General features: G+C 42.6%; 1 protein-coding gene across 3 annotated transcripts in view; it reads left to right on the forward strand.

Annotated features, from left to right (window-relative positions):
- CDC42BPB (CDC42 binding protein kinase beta) overlaps positions 1–21,598 on the forward strand; it is a 344,482-nt gene that overhangs the window by 208,948 nt on the left and 113,936 nt on the right. For all 3 annotated transcript variants that reach the window (XM_033950846.1, XM_033950844.1, XM_033950845.1), the window contains 3 exons: positions 3,714–3,808; positions 3,906–3,985; positions 20,781–20,873. In XM_033950846.1, coding sequence (XP_033806737.1) covers positions 3,714–3,808; positions 3,906–3,985; positions 20,781–20,873 — 268 coding nt within the window. The remainder of the gene's footprint in view (positions 1–3,713; positions 3,809–3,905; positions 3,986–20,780; positions 20,874–21,598) is intronic.

A 21,598-nucleotide genomic window follows, 5' to 3' on the forward strand; every position in this document is an offset into this window, starting at 1 on the left:
TAATCCGAAGGAGCCAGGTCAGGACTGTAGGGTGGATGGTTCAGCTGCTGAAACTCACATTCTCGGATGGCAGCCGTGATTGTCGTGACATGTGCACTGACACATTGTCATGAAGAAGCAACACGCCTGCTGTGAGTTTTCCTCATCTTTTCTCCTTAATTGACTTCCACAAAATGATCATTGTGTTGATGTAACTCTCCCTGGTTATGGTTGTCTTGTGTGGCATGAACTCCAGAAGCAAAACTCCTTCATCATCCCAGAAGACAATTACCATTACTGCCTTCAGATTTTTCTGTCTTAAACTTTTTTGAGGTGGTGGTTGACTTGTGCTTCCACTGCACTGACTCCATTTTGGACTCAGAATCTCTTTTTGGACTCAAGTTTCATCTCCAGTCACCAAACAATGAATAAATTCACTTGGTCATCACCGAGCATCTCCAAGTTCTCCTGACAGCACTGGAGCCTCGTGGTCTTCTGGCATGGCATCAGCATTCTTGGAACCCATCTTGCACTAAACTTGGACATGCCCAACTTTTCATGAATTATTTTCCAAACTGTAGCTGCTCAAGGTTCTTATGTTCATTTCTTCAGCTATTCAAGAAACCTTAATTCATCTGTCTGACAAAATTAAATCCTTGACTTTATTGCACATTTCTGTGGAAATTGCTACCGTAGGCCATCTAATATGAAGGTCATCTTCAAGGGACTTTCTACCCCACTTAATTACATTACATTACATTAGTGATTTCTATTCCGCCAATACCTTGCAGTTCAAGGCGGATTACAAAAGAAGTTATCTGGCCATTTCCAGAGGAATTGAATAGTAGAGCAATTTGCTACAGAGAATTGGGATGAGTCTTGCGGTGTTAGTTTGTCTTCAAGAATGTCTTGAGTAGGATGGTTTTTATTTCTTTTCTAAACGATTTGTAATCTGTAGTCATTATCAGTAAATTGAAGAGTAGGTAGTCTAGTTTTGCTGCTTGAGTTGCTAGAAGGCCGTCGTACAGTTTTTTTTCGTTTGACGTCTCTGATTGGGGGATAAGTGAACGGTTTGTGCATTCTCCTGTGTCTGGTTGAGGTAGTTTGGATTAGGCGGTTGTTTAGATAGACTGGGATGTTTCTGTTTATGGTTTTAAATAGTAGGCAGTAGAATTTGAATTGTACTCTTGCTTGTATTGGGAGCCAGTGTGAATCTAGGTACGCCACCGTGATGTGGTCGTGTTTCCTCAGTGAATAGATAAGTCTTAGCGCCGTGTTTTGAACAGTTTGTAGTTGTTTTATCATGCTTATGGGGCAGGGGAGATAGAGTATGTTGCAGTAGTCTAGAAGACCTAGGACTAGGCACTGGACCAAGACCTGGAATTGTGTTCTGTCGAAGAATTTTCGAACCTGTCTTAAGTTTCTCATGACCCCAAATGATTTTTTTATTGTTTTGTTGATTTGTAGTTGCATGGTACAGCATCTGTCAATTGTCATACCTAGAAGTTTTAGAGTGGGTTGTATAGGGTATGTGATTGAGTTTATAACTAGATTTGTTATAGTTGGGGTTTTATTATTTTTGAGGAGAATGAATTTTGTCTTGTCTGGGTTCAGTTTCAGTTTGTGATTATTCATCCATGTTGCAGCTGCTTCAAGTGTCCTGTGTAGAGTGTCTGTCATGGAGGACGTTGGTTGGTCAAAAGGAAGGAGAATGGTGATGTCATCTGCATAGCTATAGGAGGTTAAGCCTAATTTGTGCCGAGGGATGCAATGCAGAGATAGTTGGGGATAGTGGAGATCTTTGGGGTACGCCGCAGGGGTTGGACCATGGTTCTGATTTTTCTTTGTTCAACTTGACTCTGTAGGTTCTTGATTGTAGGAAGCCTTGAAACCATGTGTGAACCTTGTCTGTGATTCCTATTGTCTCTAGTATTTGTAATAAGATGTTGTGGTCTACCAGGTTAAATGCTGCGGTGAGATCCAGCTGTATAATCAGCATTTTTTTTTACCTGTGCTGAGGTGTTGTCTAGCTGTGTCTAGGAGGGAACCTAGTAGAGTCTCTGTGCTGTAGTTGGTTCTGAATCCCAATATAGGATGGAGTATGTTGTGGTCTTCTAGGTAGTTGGTGAGGAGTTTGGCTACCTAAATTGCTTGCTCTAAAATTTTACTTTTTAGGATGATGGGGCAGACTCGCCATAAAATGCAGTCATGACTTCATGGATCTCTGTTGGCTTTTTTCCTTCTTTTGTGAAAAATGTTATCACTGAACAATTCTCCAAATCTAGCAGCAGCTTACTTGATTTGCGTGAGGATTCTTCTGACATCCTGTCCCTTGGAATGTTAGACTCGCACTGAGCCGCAACTGTGCATGAGTAACCATAAGACATGTCAAGACATGTCACAACATGCACAGACTTGTTTCAACATGTTTGCTATTTTCTTTCATACTCAGGTAGATAAATTATTGAACACTCCTCATAGTTACACTTAATATATAGGTCTGGAACTGCAGAGTGCCATGATTCAGTAAGATTTAGTAGACCTTGACACTAGGCAAGTTGTGAAGGGTAACACATGACTAGAGATGGGGAGCTCAAGCATTCGTATTATGCTGTTGAAGTATAAGTATATCATATCAATTAGAAACCTGCCAGAAAATGCCAAGTCTTGAGTGGTATATTGAGTTGTTCATTTTTACACTTGAGCCAAGAGACCTAGAATGCTAGGAAAATGAAAAAAGTCACTATGGCCAGCTGACATAAAAAAAATAGCATCCTATATTAGTTATTTCTAGAGTTTGATTTCAATTTAAATAGGTGGGGAGGAGGCAAGATATTGTAGGTGATAGGTACATTAGCCCTTTAATTTCCAGAGCCCTGAGTCTTTCCTAAGTTGGATTACAAATGAAACATGGATAAATGGAAACTAATTATGATGAATAAGTATCAAATAATTGGTTTCATAATTTGGTACAATTGATGCAGGAAAGACCCAGTGTAGGAAGCAGGTATAGCACGGGTAAGGATTATAGTAGATTAGTGGGACTGCATGGTGGAATTTATACATACAATAAATACTTGTTTGCACTTTTTCTAGGTTAAATCATTACCTATTTTAATGAACTCAAATTCATCACTTTCCTCCCCTCTCTACTCCCACAGTTGTACTTTGAAAATCAGAAGTAAAGAATTCATAGAGGAAAAAAAGGTTTATCTTCAAAGGAACAAACATTACTTATGCTTATGATGCAGGGACACTAGCCAGTAAATTTCACTTTAACACATTATTTGGGGACCATTAACAGATTTTTGCAATGATTGATATAATTTTTTCCCATAATAAGATACTTGATAAAGGGGGGGGGGGTAGGTTTATTCTTTTTATCACAAAATAAAAATAAATTATCATAATATTTGTTATATTGTATGCAACTATCAAAATAAGGGGAGGGAAAGGGATTATAATTGAATAATAGTTGATATAATTATTAAATATTATATGATGTCTAAAATTATAGTAAGGACTATATAATGATATGTTGTATTTACAGTAAGTTATGGAAATATCAAGTGTATACTTAATGCAATTGTATGAATTTTTATGATACACTTGTTGTTATATGAAAAATGAATAAAAAATTAAAAAAAAAGAACACATGCATATACTTTCAAAACCTTATTGTTCCAAACATTTTACATCTTTTTCTTACCTTTAATATTTGTATTATATTTTAGTAAATTGAAAGACTCTGAGGCAAGAAATCGGAGCTTGCTGGAGGAGATAGAAAGTTTGAAAAAAAGTCTGGAAGAAAAATACAGAAACGATAGTGGTAAGGGAAAGAAAGTGCTTTGCCAGAAGTCCCTGAATAATTCTGGTGTGTGTTATTTTGCCAACATGCTAAAGCTGGTTCTTCTCCTTTCTTCTAGGTCTAAAACTCCCTGACTTCCAAGACTCCATTTTTGAGTATTTCAATACATCCCCACTTGCACATGACCTGGCATTCAGAGTAAGTGTGTCTGTTAGTTGATTTTAAATGTGTTTAAATGCAAATGTTGTAGACTATTTTAAGTGTAAGATAAAAGTAGTGAAGACCAAAAAGGCTTTGAAAAGAAGGCCTTAATATCCAAGAATCAACTGGTCCATAAATTATAGTTTTAAAAATGTATTATGCATCCTTATGTATGCAAAAGATATATATGTACAATGAGGATAGTTATGCTATGTGTTGTATATCTAAAAAGGCAAATCTAGGACTTGACATGGGTCCATGTTTCGGAGGAATCGCCTGCATCAGGAGTCACATATTCTCTTCCTCTCTTCCCTCTCCCACACATCCAAATGTCTTTTTGTCCAATATCTTTTAGTTTAGTCTAGCAATAGCATTTCTAGTACAATAGGTGTGTCATTCTGGACAGTAGAGTATTCTCCCCATACTCATGAGCTGAGCAAAAGGAATCTACTCCAGGATTCAACTCCTCCTTCAAAGGGCTCTTCTGTCCCCTTCAGTTTTTCCTTCTGAACATGAGCCAGAAGATTTCTTATCCCAGGACAAGCAGGCAGCATATTCTTGACTGATGGGTGACGGCACCGACGGAGCCCTGGTACGGACAATTTTAGAGTGATTGCACTCTAAGAACTTGGAAAGTTCTGGCATGCCGCACCGCGCACGCGCGAGTGCCTTCCCACCCGAAAGAGGCGCGCGGTCCACAGTTTCTTAGTTTCCGCGGAGCTAAGAAGACGCGTTTTTTCAACGGCTGTTGAAAATTTTTTGACTTGCCTTCCCGCTCGCGTAAACCTTTTTGGCTTTTGCCTGTTTCTTTTTTCTTTAATTTTTGTCAAAAAAAAAAAAAAAAAACTTTTCTTTTTTTAGTCAATTTGGCTTTTCCCCTGCGGGGCCTTCTGCCACCATCGAGGCCTCGGCCTTCGATTTGGCTGAAGCCGTTTTTACGTTCATGCCCCCTCAGCCAGGGTTTAAAAAGTGCCAGCGGTGTGCTCGGCCTATATCTCTCACGGACCCACACAACTGGTGCTTACAGTGTTTGGGTCCTGAGCATCAGGCCTCCACCTGCACCCGCTGTGCCACACTTAAAAAACGAACATTAAAAAATCGCCAAATACAACAGCGATTACTGTTCGGTGCCGAGATGTCCGATCCCGTTCCATCGATTCCGGCTTCGGCACCAGTTCAGTCGGCACCCTCTTCTTCGACGCCGCGCAACACCGCCCCGGCATCCCAGCATTCAGGTAAGCCGGCTAAGAAGCCTTCCCCGCTGGAGCGTCCTCCGGTCTCGAGTGCAGTGAGTCCAATCCTGCCGACTGTGAGGCGCCAGCGGAAGCGCTCCGCCCCTATCGAGGTGAGTCCCTCGACGTCGGGCTCCTCATCTCCGGGGTGTCGAGCGGCACCGCAGGTACCGCAGAAGAAAAAGGCGGTACCGGTGCCATCCCTTAATGACCGTATTGCGGCCATTCTCCAGGTGCAGCTCAAGGAGCAATTACAACAGCTCCTTCCAGCTATCCTGGCACCGAACCTTCCGGTGCCGGTCCGCACTGAGCCGGTGCCGATAGTGGAACAACCTGTGCTGTCGGTATCCACTCCTTCGGTACCGCTTCATTCGACCTCATCGGTATCGATGCCAGTCCTTGCACCGGAGCCGAGAGCTCAACATCAGTCGGTGCAGACTTCGGCACCGGTGCCACCGATTACATCGCCTGGCTCGGTATCGATGAGATCGGGTAAGTCGGTGCGCAAAACCCGACATGTAGAACCATCTACCCCAGAGTCTCGGGACCGTTCTTCCCATGTCAGGGATCCTGATCTGTGGGGAGATTCAGAGGAACCCTTTCTCTCTGAAGGAGAATGTTCCTCAGATGAGGAGGATTCTGCTGTACATGACCCATCCTCTAGGCATGACACTTCATCTTTCTCGAGTTTTTTGAAAGATATGTGTGACTCCTTGTCTATTCCTTTGGAGGCTGAGTCCAAAAAGTCTAAAGCTTTTTTGGATGCCCTTGACTTTGACCAACCTCCAAAGGAATTTTTGAAGCTCCCTCTTCACGACATCTTGAGGGAGACTTTCTACAAGAATTTGGAGACTCCCTTAACGGTTCCAGGGGCCCCACGTAAATTAGACTCTTTATACAAAGTAATTCCCATTCCTGGATTCGACAAACCTCAACTTCCACACGAATCTTTACTTGTCGAATCCACCCTTAAAAAATCTTCAGGAGCCAGTGTATATGCTTCTGTACCTCCTGGCAGAGAGGGTAAAGCCATGGATAAATTTGGTAAGAGGCTCTACCAAAATGCAATGTTGGCAAATAGAGCTGGTAATTATGCTTTTCATTTTTCTTTCTACCTTAAACATCTCCTTACCACCATGGCTTCATTTGAGAAGTACCTTCCCCAACGGAAACAACAATCCTTTCACCATTGCTTGTCGTCTCTGTTTCAACTGCGTAAGTTCATGGTTAGGTCCATTTACGACACCTTCGAACTTACTTCCAGAGCAACAGCAATGTCTGTGGCAATGCGTCGCCTGGCCTTTCTTCGGGTATCTGAACTTGATGTTAATCATCAAGATCGGTTAGCCAACGCCCCGTGCCTAGGGGATGAGCTTTTTGGGGAATCCATGGACTCGACTACTCAAAAGCTCTCTGCTCATGAGACACGCTGGGATACCCTGCTTAAAAATAAGAAGAAGCCTCCCCCAACAAGGCCTTTTAGACAACAGTCAGCCTATCAACGCCGCTTCACAGCTCGCCCATTGCCAGCAACAGCTCAGCAACCCAGGCGTCAGCGGCAGCAACAACGTCAGCCTCCCAGACAACAGCAGCAACAGCAGCCTGTGAAGCCACCTCCACAGCAGAAGGCACAGCCCTTTTGACTTAATTCTCCTAAGTATAGCCAGTACTCCTATATCTGCTCTCCTGCCTCAATCTATAGGAGGTCGTCTCTCTCTGTTCCTCAGCCGGTGGGAAGTTATCACTTCGGACCAATGGGTCCTCAACATCATCCGCCACGGCTACTCTCTCAACTTTCAGACTCTTCCGCCCCAAAGCCTGCCAAAAGAGTCTGCTTTGAACAGTCCTCAATCTTCCCTCCTTATTCAGGAAGTCCAATCCCTCCTCCTTCTGAACGCTATAGAAGAAGTTCCTCTAGATCAAAAGGGACAGGGATTCTACTCCCGTTATTTTCTAGTACCCAAAAAAACAGGAGATCTCAGACCAATTCTGGATCTTCGCGATCTCAACAAACATCTGGTAAAGGAAAAATTCAAGATGCTTTCCTTAGCCATTCTTTATCCTCTTCTCAATCAAGACGACTGGCTATGCTCCCTCGATCTCAAAGAGGCATACACTCACATACCGATCAATATAACCTCAAGACAATATCTCCGCTTCATGATCAATCATTGTCATTACCAATACAAGGTGCTGCCCTTCGGTCTTGCTTCCTCTCCAAGGGTGTTCACCAAATGTCTTATTGTGGTAGCTGCTTTTCTACGCTCTCACCACCTTCAGGTATTCCCTTACCTGGACGACTGGTTAATCAAGGCCACATCCGCTCAAGCAGTTCTCCTGGCCACCAACCAAACCATTCTGTTTCTACAAATACTGGGATTCGAGATCAATCTACCCAAGTCTCATCTCATCCCCACTCAGAGACTTCAGTTCATTGGAGCAATGCTGGACACACTCCTCATGAGAGCATTCCTACCATCCAATCGTCTTCAGACCCTTCAGTCTCTATGTCAACAGGTGCTTCCACAACATTCCATCTCGGCCAAACAAATGATGATACTCTTGGGTCACATGGCATCCACAGTCCATGTCACACCCCTCGCACGTCTTCACCTGCGCACTCTTCAATGGACCCTTGCTACTCAGTGGTCCCAAGCGACGGATCCTTGCTCACGACACATATCTGTGACATCATCTCTTCGTCAGTCTCTACAATGGTGGTTGGTATCCTCAAATCTATCCAGAGGTCTTCTGTTCCATCAACCTCCTCATCAACTAGTCATCACCACCGACGCCTCTCCTTATGCATGGGGAGCTCATTTGAACGAGTTCCAGACTCAAGGTCTTTGGACAGCCCAGGAAAAGAAGCATCACATCAATTTCCTGGAACTCAGAGCGATGTTTTATGCCCTCAAGGCCTTCCAACATCTTCTCTTTCCTCAGGTCCTACTGCTGTGCACAGACAATCAAGTGGCCATGTACTACATCAACAAGCAAGGTGGGACAGGCTCTCGCCTCTTATGCCAGGAAGCCCAGAAGATCTGGACTTGGGCCATAAATCACCATCTATTCCTGAAAGCTATCTACATTCAGGGAGAACAGAATTCCTTAGCGGACAAGCTCAGCAGAATTCTCCAGCCTCACGAGTGGACACTCGATCCTGTAACTCTACAGTCTATCTTCGCTCAATGGGGCACTCCTCAGATAGACCTCTTTGCAGCTCCTCACAATCACCAGCTGCCCCTATTCTGCTCCAGACTCTACTCTCCTCACCGTCTGGCAGCGGATGCATTTCTCCTCGACTGGTCCAATCTGTTCCTGTACGCTTTCCCTCCTCTGCCTCTCATGTTGAGAACCTTATTCAAGCTCAACAGGGAGCGAGCCACCATGATTCTGATTGCTCCGAGGTGGCCCAGGCAACATTGGTTCTCCCTTCTACTTCAACTCAGTTCCAGGGAACCTTTTCTTCTTCCTCTGTTTCCTTCTCTGCTTACACAGCATCAGGAGACCCTTCTACATCCCAACCTCCAGTCTCTGCACCTGACAGCTTGGTATCTCTCGGGCTGACCTCTCATGATACTCTTTTGTCTCAGCCTGTTCGTTCCATTCTTGATGCCTCCAGGAAACCAACCACTCTGCAATGTTACCATCAGAAGTGGACGAGATTTTCTTCCTGGTGTCTTCTTCATCATCTTGATCCCACTTCCCTGGCAGTGGAGACGTTGTTGGATTATTTGCTTTCTTTGTCTGACTCTGGCCTTAAGTCCTCTTCCATCAGAGTCCACCTCAGTGCCATTGCTGCTTTTCATGAGCCGGTCCATGGAAAACTTCTCTCAGCTCATCCCCTGGTGTCCAGGTTCATGCGGGGTCTTTTCAATGTGAAACCACCTCTTAAAGCCCCTCCTGTTATCTGGGATCTCAATGTGGTTCTTTCAGCCTTAATGAAGCCTCCATTTGAACCTTTGGCTACCTCTCCTTTCAAGTTTCTCACTTGGAAGGTACTTTTCCTTATTGCTCTTACCTCTGCCAGGAGAGTCAGTGAGCTTCATGCACTGGTTGCAGATCCACCTTTTACGGTCTTTCACCATGACAAGGTGGTTCTGCGTACACATCCAAAGTTTCTCCCTAAGGTTGTCTCTGAATTCCATCTCAACCAATCCATTGTTCTGCCTGTTTTCTTTCCAAAACCTCATTCTCATTCTGGGGAACAAGCTCTGCATACTTTGGATTGTAAAAGGGCTCTAGCTTACTATCTAGAGCGTACGAAACCCCACAGATCAGTTCCCCAACTCTTTCTGTCCTTTGATCCGAATAAATTGGGACGTCCTGTTTCTAAACGTACGTTGTCTAATTGGCTGGCAGCGTGCATTTCATTCTGTTATGCTCAGACCGGACTGTCACTGGAAGATTCTGTCACGGCCCATAGAGTCCGAGCAATGGCAGCATCTGTAGCTTTCCTCCGTTCCACTCCTATTGAGGAAATCTGCAAGGCTGCTACTTGGTCCTCAGTTCATACTTTTACATCTCATTATTGTTTGGACGCATTCTCCAGACGGGATGGACACTTCGGCCAATCTGTTTTGCAAAATTTGTTTTCCTAATGGCCAACCTTCCCTCCATCCCTCTTTTTGTTAGCTTGGAGGTCACCCATCAGTCAAGAATATGCTGCCTGCTTGTCCTGGGATAAAGCACAGTTACTTACCGTAACAGGTGTTATCCAGGGACAGCAGGCAGATATTCTTGCGTCCCACCCACCTCCCCGGGTTGGCTTCTTAGCTGGCTTATCATAACTGGGGACCGCGCGCCTCTGTCGGGCGGGAAGGCACTCGCGCGTGCGCGTTGCGGCATGCCAGAACTTTCCAAGTTCTTAGAGTGCAATCACTCTAAAATTGTCCGTACCGGGGCTCCGTCGGTGCCGTCACCCATCAGTCAAGAATATCTGCCTGCTGTCCCTGGATAACACCTGTTACGGTAAGTAACTGTGCTTTTCTGATCTCTGTATATTTCTTTATTGTTTTTATATTTTTCATGATCTTTATGGCTATCGGTACACTAGAGCTCCCCATTGCAGGGGAAGTCTCTGCTTGCATGGAAAAAAAGCAGACTTGGATCTGAACTGGCAGGTTAATCCATTGGGGACCTGCAAAACCTGCAGAAAACTTTGTGGAGCTCAGGGTCGTCCATAATCCCTAGTAGCTTAGCTCACTTATTGAATAGCAGAGGCTTGAGTGGAAGCTGTTAGTCATTAGCAGGGGGCTCAGTGGGGCTCTTCAGGGTGCTGGCTGTGATTTTTCCTTCTCCGTTTGCCTGGGTTGAGGATCAGTCCAACTTTGACTGGCAGCCCGAAGATCTTAGTGTTTGCTGGACTTGCTGATTTGAGGCAGGGATTCTTCTCCCAGATCCAGCTACTGCTTAGAGCTGTGGCAGGCTGCAACACCTTCAGAGTACATCACAGTGAGTAAGGCTATTAAAGCCTATGGGCAAAATCAGGGGGGTCTGAAAAACCTATTTTTGAAGGTTTTTGTCACATCTTCTAGGGTTCCCCACCTCTAAAATACTGTTTTCTGGGTTTTTTTTACTTTTAGCTAAGGCATTTTGGAGTTGTTTTTAGCACCAAAATTCTGCCACCACGGCTATCTTAGATTTTCCATTTTTTTTCAAAGTTCTCCAGATCATTAAAATCACCTCGTTTTGCCTCAAAACTGGCAGGGATGGAGTCCTCATGCTCTTTTACCCCTAATTCGTTCTAGTTTTGCAATGGATGGATGGATGCCGGGAGAGCGTTCTTGCGCCACACAGATGTGGGAGATGTGGGAGTATTGGGCTTAGCCTTTCCTTTGGTCTCTAGGGCTGAGGAACCTCTGGGGGACCTATCTATTGAGAGAAATACCTTCTGGAGCACCAGAACAGTGGCATACTCATGCATAAGAGCATGGAAACCATTGAGCCCAAGAGACGTAAGATGGAGTTACCTAAAGAGGACTCTTGCATAGTAAAGCCTTTTCTCCTGAAATTGTTAATTTAATGGGGAGAGCTTATTTGGATAGCATGGATCTGGCTTCAAGCCAGGGGTCGTGCAAGGATGCTTGAGCACTCAGGGCGCATCACGGTCATTGGCAGCTGCTGATCAGGATCCTGTGGACCTTTCTGACAGGGACTTGGAGGGCGAGAGATCAGTCTGTATACCCTTGCTGTCACAGAGTGAGTCTTCCCTGCTGGAAGATATAGGGTCGCAAACAGGAACAAGTACGCAGGAAGCAGTGGTGGCCCTCGACCAAGGGGAGGATCCTACAGTATACTGACTGTTCAAGCTTTCAGCGCTATTAGAACTCATTACTGACTCCTGCGAGAGTTACAGTTAGACTCCCAGCAGGCCCCTTCCACTTAGTTTTCTGTCCTAAGCAGAGTGAGAGCGCAACCCATGTCTTTTCCCTGGCATCTTGAAATGAGTGCTTTAGTCACGGAACACTGGGATGCTCCTGAGGCTCTTTAAAGGCAGCCAAAAACAATGTCTATGCTGTATCCTGTGGCACAGCAGTGTCAACAGATGTTTGCTCAGCCTGAGGTGGATTCCTGGGTTGCTCAGGTAACCAAGCGCATGCCCCTATCAAATGAGGGAGACATAATATTAAAGGATACACAGGATTGCAGAGTGGATGTAGTCTTGAAAAGGTAGTTTGACGTTTTGGCCTTAGGGATCAAAGCAGCTGCAGCAGCCTCTTTTATGTCATGCACTTGTCATACCAAGGCACCCTGGCAGAGGATAAGCCTTTGCCCCAACTTATGCTAGTAGGAGTGGATTGTGTAGCCGATGCTCTCTACGACATCAGAGTCATGAGCAAAGTCTCAGCTTATTTCATTTCAGCCCGCAGAATGCTCTGGATCAAGCAGTGTGCAGGAGATTCCACTTTTAAGGCTACTATCGGCAGACTTCCTTTCAAGGGACAGATGATGTTCAGAAAGGGTCTGGACAATCTGATGGTCAATGTGGCAGATTGCCAGCCAAAATCTCTGCCAAACAGTAGACCATGAACTTCTACAGCAGGGGTCTCAAAGTCCCTCCTTGAGGGTCGCAATCCAGTCGGGTTTTCAGGATTTCTCCAATGAATATGCATGAGATCTATGTGCATGCACTGCTTTCAATGCATATTCATTGGGGAAATCCTGAAAACCCGACTGGATTGCGGCCCTCAAGGAGGGACTTTAAGATTCCTGTTCTAGAGGTTCTGGGTGGTCTAATTTTTGTAATTCCAGGTGTTTTCGACAGTACTCAGGAGGAGCCTCGTCTCAGAGATCCTATCAGGGATCAAAACAGAGATTCACAGGATCTAAGTAAAGCCAAGCCTCCGGTCCTCGTCCCTCTTCAACCTCCAAGAAGGCACAATGTTGCCACGGCCGAAGTCTTCCCCTGAGAATAGGAAGAAGGCTCTCGGTGTATGTGGAGGTCTGGGAGCAGATCTTGTCAGACTGCTAGGTGCTGGAGATCATTTGGGGAGGGTAGATGCTCAAGTTTGCCCATCTTCTAACAAACTGGTTTGTGGACTTCCTGCTGGGGCACCCAGAAAAGTCATACAGAATCTTAGCAACAGGACAGAGACTTGTAGAAATTCAAGCCATAGAGCTGGTGCCGCCAGAAGAATCAGGCTCGGGTAGATACTCCATATATTTATAGTGCTTCATTTTTCAAACTATCCCTCCCAATCCCTGAAGCAGCCTTTTGGCAAAACGCTATTTGGCCAGTGGATGGGGTAGGAAAAGAAGCTTGCATAGAGCCAGAGATAAGATTTTGACACACAGCCTGCATAAGAGCCACAGACAAGTTTTTGTAGTTTTTATTGATACAATATTCCATATCAGCATTTAAAAACTGTTTGAAAACAGCGTTTACATTTGGCTATGTGAATATTTGACCTGCACTTTGAAAGCACTTTAAAATGTCAGCACTTTTAAGAAGCATTCAGCAATGCACTTTTGAATGTAATTTTGACTGCTTTAACAAATACAGCTCTTTAAAATTCAGCAGCTGTAACACAGATAGACAGGAGGGGTTTTTTTTTACCAGTGACACTAACCAATTCTGTTAAGAGGTTTTCCCTACAGGGGTCTGAGGCTTTTCCTCCTTGAACAATTGTTTCTGTGTTGCTTCTGTTGATTCTAATGCACTGATCCAGCTTATATTTTGAGAGAGAACCCTATTATTTACCCTTCTCTATTGAGAATATTATTCAATCTCTACATTAGATCTGTTCTAGACATAGCCCACAAATACCAAATACAAATTCACTCCTTCGCGGATGACATCCAACTACATCTACTGCTAGGAGAAGTCCATGATGCCTGATCGCAAAATTCCTGAACTGCCTCTTGGAAATAAAAAACTGGATGTCCATCAACAAATTACAACTAAACTCCTTCAGACGGAACTTCTTTGGATTCGCAAAGAACACTGCAACTATACCCATCCCTCTCTACACTGGGACTCAACTACCATAACTGCAGAAGACCAAACATATAGCCTAGGAATACTCCTCGACTTCAATCTATCGCTCTCCAACCACATCTCTCAGGTGGTATCTTCCTTATTTTACTACCTGCGACAACTCCAAAAAATAAGGAACTACTTTTCTGAGTCTGACTTCACCCAGCTACTCTATGCCTTAGTCCTCTCCCACATGGACTACTGGAATGCACTATTCAACGGTCTCACGGCGAAGAACGTATAACGTCTCCAGCACGTACAAAATGCAACAATCGGACTTTTAAATCCATCCCCATGACCCAGTGTCTCAGGCTTTTATTGTTGGCTCACTGGCTGCCCATAGCCAAATGTTGTGTCTTCAAGGGTCTGATGCTAGTGTTCAAATCATTGCACAACATGGCACCAGGCTAAGTTACAGCCAAGCTTTCTCTATGTATCAAAAAGGTCCCTCCACTCCCAATGAAATACGCTTTAAAATGCCTCCTGGTCGCCGCGGTGAAAGCGTTGTATCATATCATTCCTGAAGTACCTAGACAACTGACCCGCACTCCACTCTCAACAACTGTTTTCTTGACCTATTTCTCACTCTCTTCTCTCTTCAGGTCATGCATTTTGTACCTCTTGTAATCTTTTGTAAACCGCATAGAACTTCACGGTATTGCGGTATATAAATTGTTATTATTATTATTATTATAATCCGCAGGCCACAGTGTTGGTTAATAGGGTTTCCTCGGAGGCTTTTCCAATTAAGAGGGGTACTAGACAGGGTTGCCTCTTGTCGCCTCTTCTCTTTGTGCTCACTTTAGATTCCTTACTTCACAAGATCTCTGCTAATATGGAGGTTCGGGGAGGTCAAGAGTTTAAATTTCAGCATTTGCAGACAATTTGTTCATTTGACCTCCCCGTGGACTTCCTTCCCCACTCTTACGTCGCTTTTCGAAGAGTATGGTGATTTTTCTGTCTTTCAGCTTAATTATGGTAAATCCTTAGCGCTAGCTACTACAGAATCTGTGCGTCGGGAGTGGCCGGGTCAGTTTCCTTGTGCGTCAGGAATGATTCTTACCTTGCTAAAATCTTTTCTAGTAGGTAGGTGTGTCATTCCGGAACCCTGACCTGTCAGTTATTTACTCCGCTTCTTAATGTCTCAATAAGGAAGTTCAAGTCAAAACTGAGATTTTGATGTCTGTGTCATACCTCAAGGATATGAAGAATAATCTATTGCTTTAACACATTGGGGGAATGTTTGAGCTCCATAAATGGTTATTTCAGTGTTTTGATTTTTCATTTAATAGAAACATAGAAATAGACGGCAGATAAGGGCCCACGGCCCATCTAGTCTGCCCACCTTAATGTCCCTCCCCTACCTTTGCCCTGTGAATAGATCCCATGTGCCGATCCCATTTTGCCTTAAAATCAGGCATGCTGCTGGCCTCAATCAACTGTAGTGGAAGACTATTCCAGCGATCAACCACTCTTTCAGTGAAAAAGAATTTCCTGGTGTCACCTCGTAGTTTCCCGCCCCTGATTTTCAACGGATGCCCTCTTGTTGTCGTGGGACCCTTGAAAAAGAAGATATCTTCCTCCGCCTCGATGCGGCCCGTAAGATACTTGAACGTCTCGATCATGTCTCCCCTCTCTCTGCGCTCCTCGAGCGAGTATAGCTGTAATTTGTCAAGCCGTTTTTCGTATGGTAGATCCTTGAGTCCCGAGACCATCCGGGTGGCCATTCTTTGCACCGACTCCAGTCTCAGCACATCCTTGCGATAATGCGGCCTCCAGAATTGCACACAGTATTCCAGGTGGGGCCTCACCATGGATCTATACAATGGCATAATGACTTCCGCCTTACGACTGACGAAACCCCTTGTTTAACATGTTTGTTATATAGGGCTATCGTCTGTTTTGGTACAAACTGAAGGGAACCTCAGAACCCTCTGGAGAAGGAGGACGAGTTGAAAACCTGGAGTGGATTCCTTCTGCATGGCTCGCGAGCATAGGGAGAATACCCTACTGTCCAGAATGACACACCTATCTACTAGAAAATATTAGCCAGTTAAGAACCTTATCTCATTATACAATTCCTTAGAACAGGGCTACTCAATTCTGGTCTTTGAGATCCACAGGCAGACCAGGTTTTCAGGACATCCATTAAAAAAATGCATGAGAGATTTGCATGCTAAGGAGGCGCTCCATATAAATCTCTCATGCATATTCATTATGGATATCCTGAAAACCTGGCCTGCCTTTAGACCTCTAAGACCAGAAATGAGCAGCTCTGCCTTAGAGTCTTGGAGAAGACAGGAGTGGTTTCTTAAGTGCAGGAACTATGTTCCCTATAAGACAGTAGTCTCAAACTCAAACCCTTTGCGGGGCCACATTTTGGATTTGCATAATGTGATTCGGTACTTGGAGGGCCGCAGAAAAAATAGTTAATGTCTTATTAAAGAAATGACAATTTTGCATGAGGTAAAACTCTTTTTAGTTTATAAATCTTTCCTTTTGACTAAGTCTTAATAATAATATTGAAATTTATAGCTAAAGAGACATATGATCAAGAAACTGTTATATTTTACTTTTGTGATTATGATAAACATACCGAGGGCCTCAAAATAGTACCTGTGGCCCCCGGGCCGCGTGTTTGAGACCACTGCTATAAGACATTTTTATTAAATTGAAAGGGAATGTGGAATTCTTATAACAGTGAACCATGCTTCCCTGGTGAACTTGGGATAGATATGCAGGAAAATAACATCTAATAGTTAAGGACTAAATTTTTAAAAACCTCTAATACATCCATCCTAAGTACTGTGTTCTATGTCCTTTGCTTTATACAGTATATGAGGAAGGATCAGTAAATAAGATGAATTAAAGTAACAAAACAGTCTGGTTTTCAGGATATCCACAATGAATACGCATAAACTTGATTTGCATGCACTGCCTCCATTATATGTACATTTATTTAATGCATATTCATTGTGGATATCCTGAAAACCAGACTGGTAAGGGGGTACTCCAGGACCGAGTTGAGAAACACTGTTCTAAACCAAAACACCTTGGTTTTAATGCAAGGATCAGTGACATGAGCAAGAAGGAAAACAGCAACTTGAATATACAGTCACATTTTTATTTATTAATCTGCATGTGCGATCTTTGAAGAAACTTGTCCAAGACAGCGTGTAGCAGTATAAACTGGATATCAGACAATCTACAATGCAGTAAAATATTCATATAACAATATACAGGAAAACATACTAAAACATTTGAATAATTAGCTATACACAACTCACCATATATTAACATATACAGACACGAATATAAACCGAAGTAATCTTTATTCCCCCCCCCAAAATGGAAGAGAAAAGATTGACGTGAATATAAACCAGGGGTTAATATTCAAGTGCCCTGCCCTTCTATGCTCTTTGCCCAGCCCCCCTCTCCCTCCCCTGCCCTGCAAGGCTTTGCATCCTGCCCCCTTTCCCTCCTTGCCCTGCCAGGCTCTGTATGCTGTCCCTATCCCTCCCGATGCCTTGTAAGCCTCCACTGAGCCTGCTTTAAAACCTGGTGGTCTAACGGTGAGCCAGAACGGGAGGGATCCTTCCCAACCGACTCTAAGATCTTTTACCTCCCTCCCGCCTCCCCTGTTTACCTTTCGAATCCCTGGGTGTCCAGCGGTGAACCAAGGCAGGAGCCATCTTCCTTTGCTCCTGCCCTGTGCAGAGCCCACTGGCTGAATGGCTGCCACAAGTTCCTATGAGAATTTGGGGCAGCCATTCAGCTAGTGGCTCTTCATGGGACAGGAGCTAAGGAAGATCACTCAAGTTTTTCAAGTTTTATTCATTATTTGATTAATCGCCTATCATAACTACTAAGCGATTTACATTTACAGAAAATACATGATAAAATTAACAATAATATAATAAAAATCTAAAAATCATTTTAAAAAACTAGACAAATATAGACAGGAACCATTGGGATAGAGGGGGAAGAAATACAATTTATAATAGGAAAGGAGGGAACGATAGGGTAAAAACATAGAATGGATGGGAAAACAAAATATTTATAGCTGACTGAAGTAAAAGGGAGTTGTAAAGAGTAATTGGCATTTCAATTAAGAATTGAAAGCGTCTTTAAAAAGAAAACTCTTAAGTTGAGTTTTGAATTTATCGAGGTTTTTCTCCTCCCTTAAATAAAGTGGAAGGGAATTCCATGTTTGCGGGGCTGTGACAGAAAAAATATACTGTCTTCTGGTATTTATGATTTTGAGAGAGGGAATGACCAATAAAAGTTGTTGATTGGATCGTAAAGTTTTTTGAGAGGTGTATGGAATTAAAACTTTATAAATGAATGATGGAGTTTTGGATAATAACGATTTAAAGGTGAGTAAAGATAGCTTATATAATATTCGATGTCCCACTGGGAGCCAATGTGCTTTTTGTAATAAAGGTGTTACATGGTCAAACTTTTTGGCCCCCATAATTAATTTAATAGATGTATTTTGTATGATCTGTAATTTTCTGATTTCTTTTTGGGCCATTCCTTTGAATAAAGCATTACAATAGTCGATTTTTGCAATGATCAATGAGTGAATTAGTATATTTAAAGATTTAGCACAGAGAATTTTTGAAATAGAACGGATTTGACGAAGTCTGTAAAAAGAGGCTTTGACCACATAACTAATGTGGTCATGATAAGTTAAGTTTTCGTCGAGGATGACACCTAAGATCCGAATTTTGTTAATTTGTTTGAGCGTCACTCCTTGGATATTAATAGGAACAGATATTTTATGATTTTCTTTCCAAGGGAAAAGTAACGTGTTGGTTTTATTAATGTTTAAGGACAGTCTATTGTTGTCCAACCATAGATGAATCTGTTTGAGTTTGTCATTGATAGCAACGATTTCGGATTGATTATTGGGGTCGATGGGATGTAAGAGTTGGACATCGTCAGCATATGCGAATACTGTAAAACCTGCCCTGGTTCACTGCTAGACCACCAGGGATTTGAAAGGTGAGAGGGAGGTAAATGTTCTTACCGAGTTGGCCGGAACAGGAGGCAGGAAGGATCCTTCCTGTCCCGGCCCAGCACTGGACCATTAGGTATTAGGGCAGGCCCGGCATAGGCCTGTAACAGGTCCAGGAGAGGAGCGGGTGGGCACTGAGACACCCATTTTTTGGCCGTTTTTCTGGCCCCAAAATCTCGGTTTATATTCAAGTATATACTGTCAATATAATGCACATTAAATATCAAGTATATCCTTGCTGGTAACATTTTGATATGGTTCCTTCACTGGAATTAGCAAAGAATTCCCAAACAGTTATCTGTCATTTGAGTTGTTGGAGTGTGAAAGACACTCCAAGCAAATGAGGTAAATTTCACTTATAGCCTGCTATATAAAGCAGTGGTTCTTAAACATGTCCTGCAGGTCCCCCAGTCAGCTGGATTTTCAAGATATCCCTAATAAATAAGCATCACCATATTCAACACCATCATCAACACTGCTACAGTGTTCCTTGTTTGTATTGAAGTATTTAACTCATAGAGGCTAGCAATATTGGATTATTGCCCCAGCATATTGTGGATAATAAATATGCATGAGACAGATTTGCATATAATAGAGGTAACAAGCATGCAAATCTGCCTCAAACATATTCATTAGGGATATCTTGAAAACCCAACTGGCTGGCGGGTCCCCCGGACAGGTTTAAGAACCTGTCCTGCTGTAAAGTGTATCTCAGTTTTCGTTATCTCCTCTGTTAATAAGCCCCATAATTCTGTAACACAAACAATCCTAAATGTACAATAAGATGAAAATTTAATTAAAGGCAGCCACAGCATGCTATAATAATTACAACAGAGGGAAGATAACAAGTGTGGTCTTTAAAAGGAAATGGCAAATCTTTAGGAGAGTGCAGAAGGTGAATTTTTGGTACAACTGTTTTGAAACACACATACCACAAAACATGTATTGCCACATCTTTGTAGCATTGATTTTGTAAATATAAAGAGGGAGTTTGCCAAAGGCAATTGTAGTCTGTGCATAACACTCCCTGTGAGACACAATTTCTTGTGGGTGATCATCAATCATTTTTGTCCTTCCTGTTACAACCAAGGATTCTGTTTCTTCTTCGTCTACATCTTCTCTGCTAGCATTTTGGGAAGAAGTAAGTTGTCATTAGTAGCTATTTCCTAATTACCATAAAATAATCATCCTAAAACTAGTGGACTCTCTGCTGTCTTTATAACATTTTCCTTATGCTGCTGAGTATGGTAACTAACTAGACTACATAAAAATGCTTTAGAGTCAAACCATGTCCTATTCTCTACTAAAATAATAATAATGAAGTTCACTAAGCAAGGAATTCACTTACATTTGTATAATTGTTCATCTTTCAGTTTAATGTCTGTTTAACCAATACCTCTTTCATAAAAATAACCAAATAGCTGCATTTTATCTATATATCTAACAGCTTTCGTATTTTAATTCCCTTAGTGACTACTGTAATTCATCACTCAAACTTTAGCACTTATTCTTAACCAGACCATTTCAGGAAAGTCTCAGTCCAAATAAAATATCAACCAACTTTGTGTTAATTGCTGTAGCATATCATGTCTTGCTGCTTGTAACATATAGTAGTTAATTACTAAATTTGGCTTGTATTTTGTCTAGAAGGTTGTGTAGTAGGTTGTAGCTCATAGAGTAATCACTTACCTAGAATTGTTACAGTAATTCTTAAAGGGAAAATGATAAAAAAAGCAGGTGGTGGTGTAATACTTGGTAAACTACATGAGTATTGCTACAGATTGATAACAAAGAATGTTTACACTAAAGATAGTTTTATAGAATGGACAAAAGATTACACCTTCTAGAGATACACACCTGTTCCATACATAATTCTGGGTTTCATAGATCTCATACATATGATGTAGTGCTTCAGTGACTCAACAGCACTAACTGTATTGTACAATCCATTTTTTTTCTTTTTTCTTTATAATTTCAATCTCTGATATCAATTATACACATTCTGTATAACACCAGGTTCAGATCAGATTTTATTTACTGGTGGTTTTTGTTTTTTTGTAGACAAGCTCCATAAGTGAACAGGAGATACCATGTCCCAAGCCAGAAGTCACTTCGTCACTTTCTGTTACAATGACTTCAGAGCAGCAGCAAGAGGTAAGCAAATCTGCTAGCCTTTACATTATCCAATAATTTACATACAGTGCCTGTAACATGTTATAAATATACATTACAGCTGACAGTTCACAACTAAGGAAAAAGTTTTATCTACAAACACCTGAAAGTGTATGACTGTAAACAACATTGTGGGCTGATAACAGCATGCCCATGAAAGTGACATGGGCTTTATTCCTAGCATCAGTTTCTATTTTTAGGATAGGCCAGGACCAAACACTGCAGAAGTAGGTATCTATTCTGTCAAGAAGTCCTTGCCATCACACAACAGTGACATCTGTTGGCTGAGTTCAAGTGGTGCACGTGTTCCCAGTTCAGAGAACTGGGAAAAGGTTTGTTACTGCAATGAGAGAGTGAGGGTGATAGGTGAAAATGGAGAGCATTGCAAGATGTTAACCATAATAAATATCAGGGGCATGGCTTGGAGGCGCTGCCAGATGGTCGGGTGAAGACTGAGCTCCACAGTAACAGGCTTTTGAAAGAAGTTTTAAGCTTTTGAATTAGTTTGTATTTTAGTGAAAATTGGGAGATTAGTTTAAAAAAAAATGGCATTGAGTAAGCAGATGAAGAACGAGATAGCTGGCACAAGTTCGGGGAGTGCAAAAAGATCAAAGACAGAATAATAATAATAATAATAATTTTATTTCTTATATACCGCTGTACCACACCGGTGACTCCTTCGAAGGTGCCATTGCCCAAAGAAGATA

Source organism: Geotrypetes seraphini, chromosome 7 (genome assembly GCF_902459505.1).
Source record: "Geotrypetes seraphini chromosome 7, aGeoSer1.1, whole genome shotgun sequence".
NCBI lineage: Eukaryota > Metazoa > Chordata > Amphibia > Gymnophiona > Dermophiidae > Geotrypetes > Geotrypetes seraphini.